General features: G+C 42.6%; 1 protein-coding gene across 2 annotated transcripts; it reads right to left on the reverse strand.

Moving 5' to 3' along the window:
* Positions 1 to 189: 189 nt before the first annotated feature.
* LOC124176885 (FK506-binding protein 2) lies at positions 190 to 18,398 on the reverse strand. Of its 2 annotated transcripts, none has more exons than XM_046558719.1 (4): positions 18,144 to 18,398; positions 2,113 to 2,276; positions 1,266 to 1,390; positions 190 to 543 (listed from the first exon to the last, which is right to left on the reverse strand). In XM_046558719.1, the coding sequence occupies exons 1-4, from the start codon at positions 18,350 to 18,352 to the stop codon at positions 355 to 357; spliced, it is 687 nt and encodes a 228-aa protein (XP_046414675.1). In that variant the 5' UTR covers positions 18,353 to 18,398; the 3' UTR covers positions 190 to 354. The 2 variants fall into 2 exon arrangements, with proteins under 2 accessions (XP_046414675.1, XP_046414677.1); XM_046558721.1 differs by having other exon boundaries at positions 1,278 to 1,390; positions 18,144 to 18,397.
* Between the last annotated feature and the right edge of the window lie 111 nt (positions 18,399 to 18,509).

The following is an 18,509-nucleotide window of genomic DNA, read 5'->3' on the forward strand; positions in this document are numbered from 1 at the left end:
CGAGATATTGCAAATGACATTACAGTGATTTTTTTTTTTTTTTTTTAATCGAATTCGGATCTACCTTGGCAAATATTCGTGACGACTAGTGAATCGTCGCTACGCATGGTAACGAGAGCTGGTTTGTTACGTCCCGGCGCTGTAAGAATTTCGTCGTACTTTGAGCGAGAATATGTACATAATAGGTACTATTATAGCGTCTTGTGACCGCGTTTGGTGTTGCGAGCCATGCTCGTGTCCGTTCCGTTGTCGAGAGTAGGTTTCGGGATGACGCCAAGTGGAAAGACGAGCTGCAGAAGCTTCGCAGTTCTCCGGTGGTCAGTGTGACGTGATTAATTTTGTTAATTACGGGTTTCAAAGCTCATCGTGCTTCGGACCGCTGAATTCGTCGTGGGAGATGAAGCCGTTCTTGTCGCTATCCTCGTGCTGGAATATCTCCTCGACGAGTTTGTCGTGGTCGGCGAGCATTTTCTTTACTTCGTCGCTCTCACTGGCACTGCCCTGCTCCGCCTCAATCATTTGCTTCCTCAAATACTCGCTAACCTGAAACAATAGTGTCCAAAAAGGCATAGTCAGATATCTAGGCTTTGGACAATCGTTTAAGCTAACATTGAGAATATAAGCGACTTGGTGACCAGCGAACTCTAAACAACTGGGGTGAAAAATGTCACGTAATGCAACCCCATTGAGGTGTACGATCACGTGTGAGCAAGTTTCGATGAACAATAAGCTACTCGTCAAACCTAGGTTTTTGTAAGTCAAACATTATGCGTATAAAAAGTATTATTTTTGACACTCAGCCACGAAATATCTGATAAAAGATATACAAATCCACCCGAGTAGTAAGAATTGACATGGAAATACGTGCCGTATAAAAGTTGGTGCCGTTAAAGAACCGGAATTTTTCTTCAATCTCTACTCATTACGAGGCACATCTGTAACGAATTTTTTTGTTCAAAAAATACTTAAAGAAGGATATAGGTTCGCGAATGAGAAATAGGAGTGAACCCGGATTAAATTTTTTGTTTCAAATGTGAATGTAATAACGGTAGAATTTCGTACTGTCATTTTTGGCGGTTGTGCAGACTCACTTTAGTTGGTCCAAAGCTACATTACTCAAGTCGAGTGAAACTGTCGTTCGAATAAAAGAAATAAATAAAAAACTAAAAAGAATATGTGAAGTTTCTCCACCATCAGGTTAAATAATTGCATATAAATATAATAGCCAACACCGTAGTCCCCAAAATAATGGGAAATGATCTTGCCATTGTTCTCACCTCCTCGCGGGACAGTTGGTTGTCTTTGTTGGCATCGATTTCTTTGAAGACATTAGTCGTTGGCGGTGAATCGCTGATGTCGATCAACTCAACGTCAAATAATAGCACCGCACCTGGAGTGAAAATGAAAGAAAATAACGATATCAGATACCCCGTTTGATTCGCTACGCTGTTTCAATAAGGTTTTACATTGATTATCCATCATCTTTGATCCTTGGTGCCAGTCAGTTATCTATAGTGATTTGCGCAATTTCAACCAAGTGCTCGATAGGAATTCGGTCCGCGCAGAGTAACTTTCGGCTCCAAAGTTATAATATACGATCGTTTTGGATAATTGCCGAAAATTGTAGTCTCGCGTGTATCAAATAGATGCCAAGCGATTAATTCCCCAAGCTATACATGACGATGAACAAATCGCACGAAGATATCGTTGACAATGTACATGAGGTCTATTCGCGTAGGCAAACGCCGGTAAATTATAATGGTTAGTAATTGCCCGTAGAAATAAACGTTATTGGTACTTTGGGAAGCTACTCGAAGATACGTTCTGACAATGTGGTCTATAATTCAAATTCGATCACCGCGTCTTTCGCGATCATCACCGATGTAGTCGATAAGAATCAGCATCGTACGAAATTCACTGTTCTAGGCAGATAATCGCCTGCATACCAAAAGTGAATGCACTTATATTTTCAATGTTTATTCGAAATTTGAATTATTTAGCTGAATTACGGACACTTAAGCACGTTCGTATAGTGCGTTTTAGGCCGAGTTAGATGACACGTGCTTAAAAATCTGGGCAATACGAAAAAAAAAAAAATTGGAGAATGCTCACCTCCAGGGATAACGTTTCCAGCTCCTTGGTCACCGTATCCCATGTCTGGAGGGATCGTCAGTTTCCTCTTTTCGCCGACGCACATATTCTCGAGTCCTTGATCCCAGCCTTTGATCACCTGGCCAACGCCTAGCTGGAAGGTGAAGGGTTGGTCCCTGTCCAAGCTGAAACAAAAAAAAAAAAAGAGAGCGCCTCGCGTTAGAAAAATACGTCAAGTTCGTCAAACAATTTTTCATTGAAATATCTATCCGTTTACCATAACAGCAGGTGTGACTGGTATAAAAATTGATCAATCTTAAATATTTCGCATGTATGCTTGAGGCGCCGGATTCCGACAAGCTGTCAAATGTATTGTAGGTGCGTCTTTAAAAAATGTACGTAAAATATTGCAGCGAGATGATTTTGCCGTTACGCCGCGGGTTACCGCATGTGGACCTCGGAGCACATTTCACGCCGAGTGAAATTCCGACTGGCAAATTAAAACCTTGCCTGCAGACCACGACCCTCTCTAAAGATCAGCGTTACGTTAATTCAGTCCTGGAGCTCTGACAACGTTGAAGCGGTAGGTACTCGAATTAGCCGTTTGCAAGCCTCGTCGATTCGTCGTCGGTTCAGAGTAGGGCGTCGAGAGCGATCCTTGGCGCGTCGGATGTAACCTCATCCAGTATCGTTTGACGGCCGGAGTCTCAGGCGGCGCAGGGTCGAGACGAACGCCTATACTTAACGTACATACAGTATGCATGCGCGCGTACATGTGCCGACGACATGGTACCGTGTACTTGCCAGAGACCGAAACGGATGTATGCACTCGGAAGTATTTCACTTCGGGAGGGTTTAATTTATTGTTATTGCAGCACCGCGCCTCACGATGCCTGGCTAAATAAATGCATTGTGTTGACAGGTGCGTGCTGACAGAAAATCACACGCACCGAATATCACGAGAAGAAAATTGTCTACGAGCGAATCAATTTCAACCGAATTTAAGATGGGGTAAAAGTATTTACCAGCTCTATCGTTGTTACTTTCCCAATTTGTGAAAATGTTTAATTTTTTTTCTACGTGTGGCTCAAGAAATTACGATAAAAATTAAAAATGCATTTTCCATGCCGAATAGGCGGGGAGCACGAATAAACATTCGTTTAGATATCTGGTTAAGATTGAAAACAGCCGCAAGATTGTGAATCGTGAACTCCTCGAGTTTCGAGTGAGCGAATCGGCGGCTATGGCTGCAGGGTCCGCGCAGCCTTTGATCGTGTCACGTATTCTTGTCCTGTCTGCATACAATTCCCTATCGCCCACTACCAAGCCTTGAAAGCAAAGCATACAGGCGTCATCCCCTTTTACGAGGAGGAAAGTCAATATCGGGAACGAGGAGCAGGGTCACGATGTGGACACCCAAGTCTCTTATACTTTGTTTCTTGGCGACGAGTCACAGGACACGTGTCTCGCAGGTTTCGAAAATGGAACGGATGAACCGCGTGTGTAAGCTGACACAGAGCGAAGTATAAAGGATTCGCTACGGCGCGGCGGCTGATGTATTTACACGACTGGCCTAACATTTTACTGTAAATGTTATATCATTTGATAGGAAAGTCGCTGGAACAATAATAGGTAATTTCAGTTATCCGGTGAAAAGCTTTAGTTGTTTGAATTAGGTGAAAATCGCGCGAAGAATATGATCCTCGAGATGATTCTTAAATCGACTTATCGTTAGATCCACCATCTAACTGGCCTCCTTGGCCGAGGATATTCGATATCGATTATTGCGTATCAATGCGATTTGTTGCGATGCAAGTGACAAGACAAAGTGCAAGCAGGAAACCTTTCTGGAGCCTTCGATAGTAAACTAATTATCGGGTTATTGCGTACGAAGTAGCCTCTCGGGCACTATTCGTTCGCCTGCTATGGCAGTATCAATTAAGATGCGATACCGTGGTACGGTAACGCTATTCAATTATTCAATCAACGGGGTGTTTTATGGCTACCCGGAGATTCTTAAGTTGGGTCTTTCCAGCTATTGGTCTAGAGTTCATGTTTACTTAAAACACTCCGTCGTCCGCGTTTCGAAAAGAGTGCCAGAGCTCGTGCGGCTATGGTCTTGTCTCGTTTCTCAGTAATATTTACCACCCACCGTGTAGCATTTTACCAACGACGACCGGAAATTATTTCACGGCTCGATCGAGTGGCAGAACGCGTTTTCAGGTTTTATCTTTTCCTTCTTTCCCAGGAGGCAAAGACAATTGCTGCGGGACAAGTCTCGCGGGGGTGTAAAAAATTAAAAACTGACTTCACCGGAGTAGAATCTACAGGGGTACGACGCTGTATAGGTATCCGTATATTTTGCATGTATATTCATGTACGCGGGTGTCGGCCCGACTCCGTACTTATGTACGTGTCTTTATATGTATATACATACAATATACATAAATATACACGGGGAAAGGCTGCGCCGGACTCCCTGGAATGGGATTTAGGGCAGGCGGGGGATACGGCGATGGTGGAAGAGATGCTGGTTCCTACAAAGACGGCAGGGGTGGGCGGGTGAAACTTTTGTGTCATAGGGAGGTTTTAAATATTCAAGAGATACCGGTGGGAGAAGGTTGAATATAGCCGGGCGCTGATGTGGGTCCTGGACTTGTATTTGTCCCGCGGGAAAACGGTGGTAGGCTGTCCTTGCAATGGTTAGAAGAACTTTCATACTTTAGCCAGCTAAGATCGCAATTCTGGCATACAAGAGGATCAAACCCTCGCTTCGATCTTCAATCTCCGTCGCAAGAACGAACTTTTTGCTCGCTCGCCTCGCCTCGCCTTCTAGACGATTTCGCAAAAGGTGGTGTTTGCGTGAGACTTGCGCTCGATCGTAGCCTGAGGCAGGCCTCGTTATATTCGATCTAATTTTTTTTCTCTCCAAGCCAAATATAGTCGACCCAAATTTCCAGTCTCGTTTGGCCTGAGTACACGGCTACCGAAATTGAAACAAATCTTCGTGGAATTTCGTTAGTAATCGTACAGCAAGAAGCAACATCGACCTTGTACGTTTCATCACACCTCCTCCTATACGATGTAGGGACAACGTGTTATGTCGCAATTCCTCGTTCGCAGGAACAACTTTGAACCAATCCGCCTTCGCCACGGGCTTGACGAGACGAATTACCTTATCTCTTGCGAACGAGTCAATAATGTTTCGGTAAACCTGGTGCGGGAGAGTGAGGTTTTTTGTAGTGTTATCGTCGTGCCCGACGATAAAAAGTTTTCTCACTTCGGTCTTATCAATTGGCAATTACACGCTGAACAACGTTCTCGATGCCAGTGCCTTTTATTCTTCGAAACGTTTGAGAAGGGGTCTTCCACGTACTTCCGTGCCGGGCCTTGGAGTTTTGTTCGAGTTAATTCCAAAGAGGTGTGCAGTGATAGTGACACAGTCAGTGGTACAACCTTAGTGTATCTATAGTCAAGGGTCACCGGTATGTTCTGCAATTTCGTTCACACAGACTTTTGAGTCACAAGAACCATTTGAGCCTCAACTAAGATTTGGATTCGTTCTCGATAGCCACCAAGGTATGCGAAATATCTATGAAATTTATATTTGTATTTATAAAATTTTCCTATCTGAGAACGCGATTTCCACGTACATACCGGTGGTGTTCCATTTCATTTTAGTTCAGTTATTTTCAGTATCAAAGGTGATATGCATACTAATTTTTATAAATTGATAGGAGATAGAAGGGATTAGGATAGAAAAAGTTTTGCCTAGGAATGGCTCAACCCGTTCCCTACCGAACACAGAAAAAATTAACATATCAAAGAACTCCCCGTTATTTAAATTTATTCGCGGGAATACTTCGTACCCTGTGCGCACTTTTCGGCTGCCTAACCTCTTTACATAACTGTATCCGAATCCACATAAAGATACTGACATGTATATGTGTATGTAAATGTATCAATATCCGCATAATACAAAATTTTTGTACAAGCACGCCGAACGTGCACCGAGTAAGTGACTGCTCATTTTCCAGTGAATAGAATTTGGTATTTCTGCGGCACAGAATATTTTCTCAATGCTCTTTAGCACGATTTTGCCCGTTGAAAATGGGTTTGAACATTTCTACCAAAACTTTGTCGATTTCAAAAATTCTTCAGGCGGTAACATATTGACACCGTTTTATATTTAATTGCTGGTTAATACAACCAGAGGTGGTTGATATCGGTTGATCTGTGTGATATGGCATAACTGAAAGTACCGCAGACATCGATATAAAATGACTATATAAACTGCATTAGTGATCCTACCCGAAGTTCACATTTTGCGCATCTATATTATTTCGCCTGTGGCCAGCTGACAACAAATTGAACGACGCCAAAGGGAAAATTCACCGTGCCGGTAGCGGTACCAGGCCATAGAGGAACAGGTAATGGCCACCGTAGGTCATTTGATGGTAAGGCTTGGCGGTTTACGTTCCGACCGTTAATTTATGTGCGGATTAGGTAATATGGCGGGTTAAAGAGGGTACCGACAGTCCGCAGGGGGGCGAGGGAGCGAAGTGGCCAGGAGGAGAGTATCACAGGAAAGTACTTGACCGGCCTCAACATGACCGTTCCCGCAATTGGAATACCAGCGCGTTGTCAAATATTCTATAAATAAAACATCGAGTCCCCGTATCAAGGGCCAAGTATACATTTCCGTGCCTCGGAGAGCTGTTTTCCCTGTCCCGATGGAGTAATATCTTTCGGGTAATTCATATAAAAAACATGCTCCCCTTTCCAACCCATTCCGCGGATAGCCGCCCTTTTCATTGCGATACCGGGGCCCAGCAGTATCTTTCAGCTTTGTGCACGGCCTTCTCCACCCTACGCAAGTATTAGCGCCCGTACAATACCGAGGATCAGGACGGTAAAGAGTCGTGTACGTGGTCTAGCTTTCTCTCCTGCAGTTTTCGACGAGGAGTCCAACGTCCAAGTTTCACGCGAGAGGGCCGTTCAACGTGCCTCAATCTTATTGCGAACTTGGCTAAGAACCCGACCGCGGAACACTGGATAGCGCGTGGTATAGCGTACACGGCTCTTAGTCTTACAGACTTAGACTAATTAATTTATGGACTCTATCCTTATCTCCTGCAGCAGGAGTTTCTCCCGACATGCATGCGCATACATTCCTGCCTGTGCTTTCTCACGTGAACCGACACTACGAACCTCTGGATGGATGCTGCTTCCCTTTACGGTATACGTGCAATCCTGCACAAACGTATACACACCTATGCAGAGGCATAGATATCCGTGAATTTTGAACGAACCTTTAGCCATCGCTCGCCAGCCGTATTGCTACGTCGATCTTGTTTTTTACAATTTCGAACTTCCCAATTTTTTGCACAGCGTACCATACGCTCATCCTAATATCTGCGCTAGGATTTGATTAATAATACGTAAACAAAGCTAACAGTAGTTGTCAGATTTGCGGCACTAATTTGCATTAAGTAATTAGTGATTCGTCAGGGTGAAGACTGTGAAGACTGAATGCGAAATCACAATTTACTTTTGTCAAATTGCGTAATGTCGTATTTTTGCGAGTACACTATGCTAGTCCACGGAATCGTCCCGATCTGCTCATTTATGGTGAAGTTTTCCTAAATCGTGTCGTCCGAGGACATGAGGATCATTTTATAACGGCAACTTCGAAGTTCTGAATCCACGAGTCTGTTAAATTAATTCGATCGTTTTTCCTGTAACCTTGCATGGGGAAATTATATTGTTAAGAAGATGCCCGGATTACATGTACAGTCAGTACTTTGACCGCAAAACTGTTCCACGGTTGGGATCACACCGAGTCAGCAGCCTATTTCGCAAACTGTAAAGTTTTGTACTATTCATGAGCCAAGAAATAGAGACCTTCCAGGGTTAGAATAGATGCTTACCTTACGCCAAGTGTACGGACCAGCTGAAAACTGGAATGGGTGAGTGTACGCGAAAAATTACCGGGTTGATTCTCGTCTTTCTTTGATATTGCTAACTATTGTTAATGAAAAGTCAAAAGACTGTAATGAAACTGCTTAAAGGAGGTTCTGCAGGTGAGAGAAGATGACGCCTCGACCAGAACGTGGGGCACCATGCCGCCTCGCCCGGATTTCCCAAGTGAGGCGTATGTTACGCTACAAGCCAGCATGAAATATTCAGCGCTATCTGGTCGGAGCGCTGGTGCTCAGAACCCCTTTCCCTCCTCTGCCCATACGACCTGCACCGCCTCTGTAGCCTGTGCACATTATTTCATAATATAAGGTATATTTGCACTGCGAGCGACCGCATGGAAGCCACTTCTTCCGGATCACGAGATCGACTTTCAAATTTCCACCATCCGTAAATGTCGTTGTTTCGGTTTTAAAGGAGAACTGACGTATGCTGATTTGAAAGGACGCAGATAGGAGTGTCGATTTGTTATGAAAGAAATTCATTTTCCCCCGTACAAGATTATGGAATCTGAATAGAATCTCACATCCAGATTCTTCAGCTACTCGTTTCAGTACCGTAGCTATTTCTGCAAACCGGAAAGATGGAATTGGCAATTGCGATAGACGGTATACGAGTAAAAGATGAAGTTGGGACGGTGAAACCTTTGAATAATTATGAACAACGGGATGAGTTCTATTTTACTTCCGGTTTCCCTATTTCCTTTTTCAGCCTAATATGGATACATGTATAATGAAAGAGCAGAGAGACCGCCATTAGTATGATTACATATTGAGGTGCGGTTGTTGGGAGAATTAACGTCGACCCAAACCCTTATTTTTACTAACTATTATGCGCTGTCTTCCATTCACGATCTAATTCAGTTAGCTGCCCACCGAATTAATAACTTTCGTGAAAGCTGAACGTTGACGAGATAGTGAGAAAATTCGATATACGTTTTGTATGTTGCCTGAGGTAAATATACAAAATGTAATTTTCTACCGAATACGAACATTGACTCAGCCTAGTACCGAGATTTCAATCAGTATAGTATCGAGATGCGTGAGGCATAAGCGAAATTTGCAAAAAGCTGTGACGAGAACTTAGTTGACTACTGTTTATATTACACTGAAGAGCAACAAGTGTCGACGTCAACAGCTACGAAAGCTTCACTATCTGGTCAGTCAGCAGCTATCTTTAAAATCGTGAGGCTTGCGCCAGTTGCAAGTATGAGAAACATAATTCGAAGATTCATTAGAATCCAAGCACGCTTTTCAACGAACTGGAGTCTGAATACGGCCCAACACTCAATAACGTTGGAATAGTTGGGGGATAGTGGCCAGGCGTACCTACACTGGCTCATTCAATTCGGTAGCCTTGGACAGAGTTTTAACTCGTGCGATCAAAGGATCGCAAAGCAGCCAGAGAGGTATTAACGGACTAAATAACGCCTGTAATTAATTCAAAGTGCTGGTCGGGTGGATTTGAAAATCAAGTAGTAAATAACGTCTTGCCACGTGGTGATTATTGTTCTTCGAATTCGTTGATGATTCATTGATGAAGTTGAGAATAATAATTCAGAACGTCTGCAATATGTTTTCTAATTCTCGTCTCAACGACGCCATCTCCTACTTTGCTATAACCATTACCCCCGCTGTCGCCACAACCCGCACGCACGCCGTGTCGAGTAGATTACTAATTTTAATTAATATCTGTTCGTAACAGAGGTACAAAGTTCGTTCGTAATTGGCTTCCGAGTACTTGCATTCAACAGTGACGGCTAAATTATATTTTATAAAACAATGATACGATGTACTTTATTTGAAAGATGTGCGAACTATATCGCGAGAGATCGGAAGGACAACTGGGGATTTACAAAAAATCGAGAGAATACAGAGTTGATATACATAGAAGATTTTGAGAAAGTCGCCAATACGTGAAACATACAGCTAATATGTTTTGAGTAGCGACACGGGCAAGCGGCAAGATTTGAGGTTTGAGGTAAAGACGGACAGGTAAATATTACACGCGAGTATGAGTACGTATGTGAGGACGATTCTAAATAGCAAAAGAAGTAAGAGGGCGATGATTAGGAGACAATACTTTGTTGAACACGACTTCGCTACCATGCCGAAACAGTGTATCTTAGTTTTCGATGCTCTACAGATATACGAACTAGATCGAAATCGGATGGGAATAATTAGAAATGCCGTTAAGCACGAAGATCGTTCGTTTTTCAGGAATTCTGATTGCTCGCCGCGAGGTTCAGAAAGATGAGACAATAGTGATATAATTATCCGGGCTAAGGAGTGTTGACGGGAAGCAAAAGGTTTGTTAGTGACGTGCTGTCCGAGCCAGAAAGTTACGCTTGATTAAATTCAATTTCTGTACGCGAGCCTGATACAAATGACGTTCGATCGACGAGGACGACATGCACTTCGCCATATCGTTGTAAATTTAATGAGAAAAAATAAGGTTTCATGTTGGCAATCGGATTACTTAACGGGATCGTGTCAAGACATACTAAAGACTCATGATTTTCATAATCCTCGGATTAATGTCGCGACCTTCGGCAACCTTCGGCAAAATCCAGAGGAAAACCTTCGCAAGTTTTGATATTGTGTACAACGCTGACTAACAATTTGTTGCAACCGCAGAAAGCTGTGATTGAATCCTTGTAGGCTGTCTTACTGGCTTTACTTCATTTCAAATTAGAGAAATGGTGCACGGGTTAACGAATGCTAGCCAAAGTTGAATGACTTTGTTGGTCAAAGCCAGCTGGAGATAAACAGTAAAATTCAACAGCGGTAACGTAATCTGTTAGCTTCTTGGAGCTTTAACATTCGAGGGTGGAATTGAATCGCATTGACATCTACCCTCACGAAAAAAACCCTCAACTTTGGCGTAAATTCGTACCCTCAATTTTTTTCATGTAGGAGTTTAGCATTACGTATGAGTTGGGGGTACGAATTTACACCCAAGTTGGATTTTTTCCCTGAGGGTACACTCATTGACGTATCACGCGACTCGTTATTGCATCCTTCGGAAACGAGAACCTTTTTCTATTAGCTTTCACCGAATAGCTTCGAGCTGTTGTTATTTGGTATCACGTTGAATAGGCATCCGACGATGAATTATGATGGTTCCCGTGATTGATGGGCTGGGTACCACGGTATTTTCAATGACTCCTTTTCTCTGTCCACTTCCCGCCCCCTTCTCCGTGCGACACGCACCCTAACTGGAAGTACGAGCCATCTTCTAAATTTTTGGAGACGACCATCTTTTAGGTACTGTATTTATGCCGATATGTTTGCATGGAAAAGTAGAGTGGGCAGAGTCCTTTTCAATCCAGCCGTCAGGTGCCTCTTCTTTTCATAAAGGTTAGACAAAATGTTGCCACGACTACTTGGTGACAGTTTCCACCTCAGCTGAAGTTAACTAAGTACTGGGAGTTTTAGACAAAACTGAAAAGATCATTTCAATTGGCTCAGTGCTATAAATGAAATTCAAATTGGCAGCCCTCGAATTATATTTCTTGTGGTGTACATATTGCGTCATCGCCGTTCAACCATTGGATCAATCTAGCAAAATAGGTACATCAATACCTATGTGGATATCTACTTCGTGTGAAGGCCTTCTCTCTTCTCGAAAATCATGTTTCATTTCAATTTTTCCCTTTCAGCATTTCGTATCTGCCTCGGGATATCAATCGAAAGCCATCAGATCGTTCACAAATCAATTTATCAAAAGGTCCTGACTGTTACTTTCTTTTGGTACCATTGTAGCAAGTGTCCACCCTGGCAAAGTAGATCGATGCGCATTGAGCTTCTACGCATATTTATACTCTAACTGAGTGTTACCCATCTAACGACGACGATACTTATTAAGTTTTAGGTGAAATTCTAATTGTACTGTTGTGGTGTGGGTTACAATATAATGAAATGCTAATGAAAAGTTCGGTGGCTCCTCAAAGAATAGCATATCCTGGACTATGCTGCTCTACAGGCTTGCTTTCAGCCCAGGACAAGAATCGGGCCCGAACGAAATTTCAGGATACGGCAGTTGTTTTCTCTTAATCGAAGCTACCGCTCAAAAACGATGACGGTCCAAGTATAAATATCCAACCACGATTATCCTAACCTCAAGGGATACTGAAGCGTGTCAACGTCAATCTCTCCGAAGGTTCAGGATTGTATATCGCAAAGACAGAGTCATGGTCGTTGAAGATAATTTGGTAGTTCCGGTGCATAACTCGGCATCGCAGGTATACTTGCACGTGGCCGTGGGCAATACTTCCGTGTGTTACTCAACTATCGTTGCCTTTTGGAATACAGATGAAGTGGACCAACCCACTCAAACCATGGAAACGTGTAAGGTGAAAGCTGTAGGAATGCGGATGCAGGGGGGAACAGCCTAGTTTTGCCGTTGGAAGCGGTATACGACCTAGATGCCTCGTGACTACGGAAGGCCCCAATTCCGCGGTCTCAGAGCTCAGCTAACCACAGCATTTGCGCATACGTGCCTATGTATTCTCTAGATGATCGGTGAATACAAAAAATTATCTCCTGAGTAAGAAATCCGGCTCATTTCACTGGTTGATTTACTCTTAAGATTTAATCAATATCGTACAGCGATGATGTAGAAGAAGATTTGAAAGTAAAGGCCCAACACCCGCGCCTTAAATCGTGGCTCCATATGGCGTACTGTTAGATAAAGTACATTTTATACCACACAGGAGTGAACCTAGCTAATCTTGTCACGCTGGTGAACTTGATTCTGTCTTCATATCATCCGCGCAAAAGAATATGCTGAATACCGTACAGAAAAGAAAAAGATGCGGCAGGTCAACGCAGCTACTACGTATACAAAGCTTCTCCCAAGGCATCAACGGTTCACTTCGAATCATCAAGTCGAGGACTGACATATATCGAGAGCATACTCTAAGGGAAAATAATCCTGGAGTCCTGCTGAGTTCGCTCTCGCGGGATACTCTTGCCGAAGCCGTGTTTGAGATGTGGTGAATAAACGGAGTCTCGCCTACTTAGGAGCTCATTCTATATAAGAAACATCGACTTCTGTACATCGGATTAAAGAAAGGATTTTCTCAAATGCATTTGATCGGATTTATACCAGGAAGTTATAAATGGTGGATGCTAATATAATGTGGATCATTATTCTATTGTGACTTTGATTCGTAAACACTGAGCTGTTTTGATGCGGATTCTGGTATTAGATATTTTAAACGTGTTCTGTATAAGTTACATGAACATCAGAAAACACCACCAAAATGAAGTACACAACAAGTTAATGTATTGAATTCAAGGTGAGTGTCCATAAATTAGGTAATGGTCAGCCTTACAATTGAATTTTGCTACGTGGTCTCGATAGTGTTTTACTTATTTTCGCTTCTCACTGGAAAAACATCGTTCTGGCCCGCTGCTTTGGCAACTTATTACTCTACAATTTATATCTTTGTAAGAAATAGTTGGCGCGATCGAAATAGAACATGCACGGTTATAGATTTATATAAATAGGTTTCATCGATCCGTTTTCAGTTATCGGATAATTACTTGTACTATAACACGTGAGTAGGAACGGTTTCGAGTGCTTCTAATTAAGAGTCTCCATGTAGGCAGGCAGGAAACACAGTCGGTTGAGTAACCCATTTTTGTCCCGCGGGAAAAACAACATCTACCATCCATCTCTGTAAACATGGATCCCCCCTAGCGGTTGCCTCCGGCGTGCAGCCACGAACACCTCGAATGGCATTCCGCTTCACCAGCGCTAATGAAATCCAGTCACATTAGTCGGCAAACGCTCAATAGCTGAAACCGTTCTACTGCTCTTTCACTTTTCAAAGGTGAAACTTTCTTTGCTGTTTATAGATAGATATAATGAGTTGGTATCAATGACACACGTTCGACTGGGACACTGGAATTATGGCCAGTGTGCTAATTCGATAGTAACCGATCGAAATTTCTATATCGAGATTCGATTGAAATAAATTGTATCTGTGATAGGTTTGAATGAATTGATCAATGCCGATGCAAGCCAATGCTTATAAAGACAGTGCTGTAAGAGAAAACTGATTCAAAAGGTGCAGGATGATGACCTTCCACGGTGAGATGAAAGGACATGAAATCCCCTCTATACACACTTGCATGTATCGTGGTTGTACAAACGTACCCATACAGAGAGATCGATGGTATTGCGTATAATCCAGCCGGAGCCTCACAACCCGGAGTTAGGCGATGTAATTCAAATTTCAATTAACAGACTTTGCACCAAGGAATGGTCAGTGGTGGTGTCGTCCGACCGATAAGCGTGGTTACTTCCCCTACCTCTAGTCACGGTACCTTCGCTGCTGGCTACGCTATTTCTATCCTCCCCTAACACCCTCTTCCGTGACAACTACGATAACGCTATCGACTCCCTTCCATGCGTATAGACATAGTCCTTGTTCAGTTAAGCGTTGATTATTTGAAATCGCACCCTATCGCCGTTACTTTCTATCCTTTCTCTTTTCTATTCCGAGGTCTATCTGCTCGTCTCGAATCTAGTCTCACAACCCATAACCCCCCTGGCTTAAAAACGAACGAACGTATTTATTTATAATTTTTTTTCAACAATCGACAGTCTCTTTTTTATTTTTTTAACTGTCGACGATACGTGGGCAGCCCCAATGTAGATGTCGATCGATATCAGCCTGCCGAATCCAAGTGTATTTATAAGTGCCTGGTGTATTTTCACTGTCATTGAATTCCACTTAATGAAAGTTCGAATGCCCATGAGAGTTCAAGAATAGGTAAAGATTGCGAAGCATTACTTAATAAGAAATTTATAACTGTGTATTAAATAGAAATCCACGCCGTCTTTGAGAACAGGAATTTGAAGAAATCTCATTTGCGATTTACTGACTTGAAGCATGAATTTCTGACAAGAAATTTCTGCAAGCCCCACGATCGTTTAGAATCCGTTTTGTGTAGTACGTCGACGTGGGACACTTTCATTGTACTTTCTTCTTAAGCAACACAAGATAACGGAAAGCGGTAGTCACTTTCTTCAATTTTGACACTCTTTCCTGTGGCGAGGACGGAAACTGGAATAACGAAACCTTGTCTCCTTAGTTGGTGGAAGGTTTTTTTTTTATCCAAATCAAACTTATACTTGGAATTCTTTCGCAAACTGGGTGCTCTGGTTCATTGCTTCTGCTTGTTGCACAGATAGGTATGTAGCTAACACTCGCACTGTTGGTTGTCACACGATTCGATGAGAGGCATTGATGCCCGGTCATGACACAAACGACATTTGGAAAGTAGCGTCAATGTCTAACTTTAAGTTAAAAAATGTTTTTAGATGCAATATTTGTTTAGCCGACGAGTCTTTTCAACGAAATTATACATGTAGCTGCCTCCCCTCCCATCGCTACCCCTTCCCGCCCCGTCGTAATGAAAAATCTCTCTTTTCTCTTTTCTCATTTTGATTAGGTATTGCTCTGTTACACTTCTTTCACATGCTGTTTTATCATGCCCAATTACTTTCTAATGTTAACTGGTATATTTTAGAAATCACACCGCGAACTTACATTGTACGTAAATCTATTTTCAGAGGTAGGCTGTTTTTTTTCACATGCTCGGAATCTTACTCTGCAAGGTAAGTTGTACACGTACAGTTTACATTCGTCAACCCGATACAATTGTCTTGTGCAAAAACACCAAACACTCGCCAAAATATTCATTTGGTTGGATATTCACAGGACAATCGACAGATATTTGAAAGTTTCGTTCATATCAAGATGGCAACAAGTGTGGTGAGTTTAATTATAAAACCCTGACGATGAATCTGAAATACAGGCAATGCCGGTGACCATGGCAATACGTTATTTATTCTTCTTCAGTTTTCTTGATTTTCTCAACGGATGTTGTTATGATTTGTTCACAGTGACAGATGTATCGGTGAACGTCACATTCTATGAAATTGGATCATAATTAGCAAATACGTACAGATTGATTCTGAAACGAAAGTGGTGTCTGGAGTAATCTTAATTAGGTTAATATTGCAATACAAAATGGTGTCACTTCTAGGCGCTGGTTGTTACTCGTTTCTATTGTGAAGCCAACCTAAATCAGTACCCTAGACACCACTTCCGTTCCAGTATCAATTCACACACGTGTAGGCACAACTCTCTGCGGCTCTTTGTATACTCTAAGTAATAGAAAATCTTGATCCTCAGAACTAGCGAATTCACAAATTGAAAGGCGGCCACGCAGATTTCTCGTAATTTATGCGTCAACTGGCAAAAAGAGAAAATAGCGCAACGGCTGACTATATTTTCAATTGTACCGTGTGTGCCTAACCGTTTCGGGAGAACAGTTTGCACGAGGGGAAAGCTGGCAGCCGGATACTTGGAGGTTTCCGCGTAGGGCGATGACCGACATTGACATCTTCTCCCGTTTATTACATTTTATGCATATTTTCGCAGGTTGGTTCTAACATAGGATCTAACGACAAGCATTAATCGTTTGGACAAGATAATTTATTGTCCAATTATCATTGACTCTGTTCAATCAAAGAGTACAAATTAGCGAACCCCAGGACACCAAACGTTTATCTTACTTTTCAACTTACTTGTCTGTCCGAGCAATGAAATCGACTATCTCCTCTACTTCGACCAGAATAATTTATTTCCAAGGCCGCTAGCGTTTGTGTCCGATACAACCGGATACGTTACTTTTTGTTACCACTCCAATTATCGGGTGTGCTTGAGCTTTTGTTTTGAATATTGGATACCTTCAAGAGAGTTTTGAGCGCACTTTTTCGACAACGTTTTCCCGCAGATATCACCATGTTATAAGTATAGGTGAAAATCGTTCAACACATTGTTCCTGTAAATTGGCCAAAATACTTCAATGATAGTTCCGCAAGTCAACTTTTGCAACGTCTTCACTGCAATATATTTTCTGATGTTCCATCCAACTTCTATAACACCAAGCTAACCTTAATCCGTCAACTTTCTAAGTGAACTAGAATCTATTTCTACAATTTATCAAGCTGAGTGGTCTACTGAATATAGCTTGGTACCAATATAATTCAATCAACCCTGATTGCCCGTAAGATTTAGTAAATAATTAGTAATTCGTCTCAGACTCGAAATAATTTTTACGTATCAGTGAACAACTTGCCCGTATACTCTTGCGAACGCAAAATAAATATGACCCAGATATTTCATCGACACCATACGATCAACTGAGGAGATTTGAGACTAGTATTATCATTGTGTGATGTAGCATTCTTTATCGGTTAGCGAACGACGCTACCGATAAGGCCGTAGAGAGTAAAGTTACTCGTACAGTATGTCGAGTTAGTAAATTTAACTAATTGTAAGGAAAGGGCTTGTATCCTTTACTACTATTGTACCGAAAATCAGAACAGCTGTAGTTGTGGCATGTAGCTATGACTCTAAAATTTATTGGACGCATTGCAATGATTTACTAATGATCTATCACGGCGAAGAATAAATTTCTAAATGCTTTTACTTGGAATAAATCATCGCTTTTGAATGTTGATCCATATTGCAACAAAGTCAGAGGTTCCGATCTTTCAACCCACTAGTAGGTAGGCTATTTTCGGTATGCTTATCACTGCCAGAGAAGATTGATTTTAACTATGTACCGCTTAGTCGGCTTCTATTATTCTCATAAACTCCATCAGATCAGAGCTGGAATCGAGAAATCAAGGCAATCAGCATTTGACTGGTTATTACGAAAATCGCAAGCAATTAGATTCGTAGCGTGCATAACTCATGCGAATATTGTCCATTGGTACTAGCGTCAAGACATATTTCTAATTTGCAAGTGTGATGGATATTAACTATTACAGCCACCTGCAACAGTATTTAGCACAGTTTTTTCAGCATACCATTTAATCGCATCAATCTGGAAGTTGACTTTGATAAAACGACTGGGAAACGCTTTACGTTCCTGGGGCCATTCTCTCGCAAAATGCCGAGTGGAAAAGAGGAATTCCATCGAGTCTCAGTAAACGAAAGACGAATCTAAGATTGAGGTCCGTCGCGAGAAATTGAAATGACTGACCTTGAATCAAACTTGGTACCATCCTTGAGCGTTCCGGTGTAGTGCATCGTCAGCTGGTCTCCTTTTTTCGACTTGACGGTGCAGACTTCTGGCACGTATACCGTATCCACTTTGAAGGCATCAGGCGCGGCTTCCACCGAGAAGGTGGAAAAATACGCGAGCACGCAACACGTCGCCAAGGCGAGTATCAGGGACGTCGAACAGGTCATGTCTGTACGATGTCGGGCGCTGATGGCAACTGAGCTGCAAGCGAAGCGCTTCGTCGCGCTAGGCCACGTCGTGCGGCGTCAAGCGGCGTCGAGGAGCGTCGGAGGGGGCGTCTGCCGTCGGCAGCGGGGCAGGGGGGCGGTGGAGGGCTGGTGGGCG

Source organism: Neodiprion fabricii, chromosome 2 (genome assembly GCF_021155785.1).
Source record: "Neodiprion fabricii isolate iyNeoFabr1 chromosome 2, iyNeoFabr1.1, whole genome shotgun sequence".
Taxonomy (NCBI): Eukaryota; Metazoa; Arthropoda; class Insecta; order Hymenoptera; family Diprionidae; genus Neodiprion; species Neodiprion fabricii.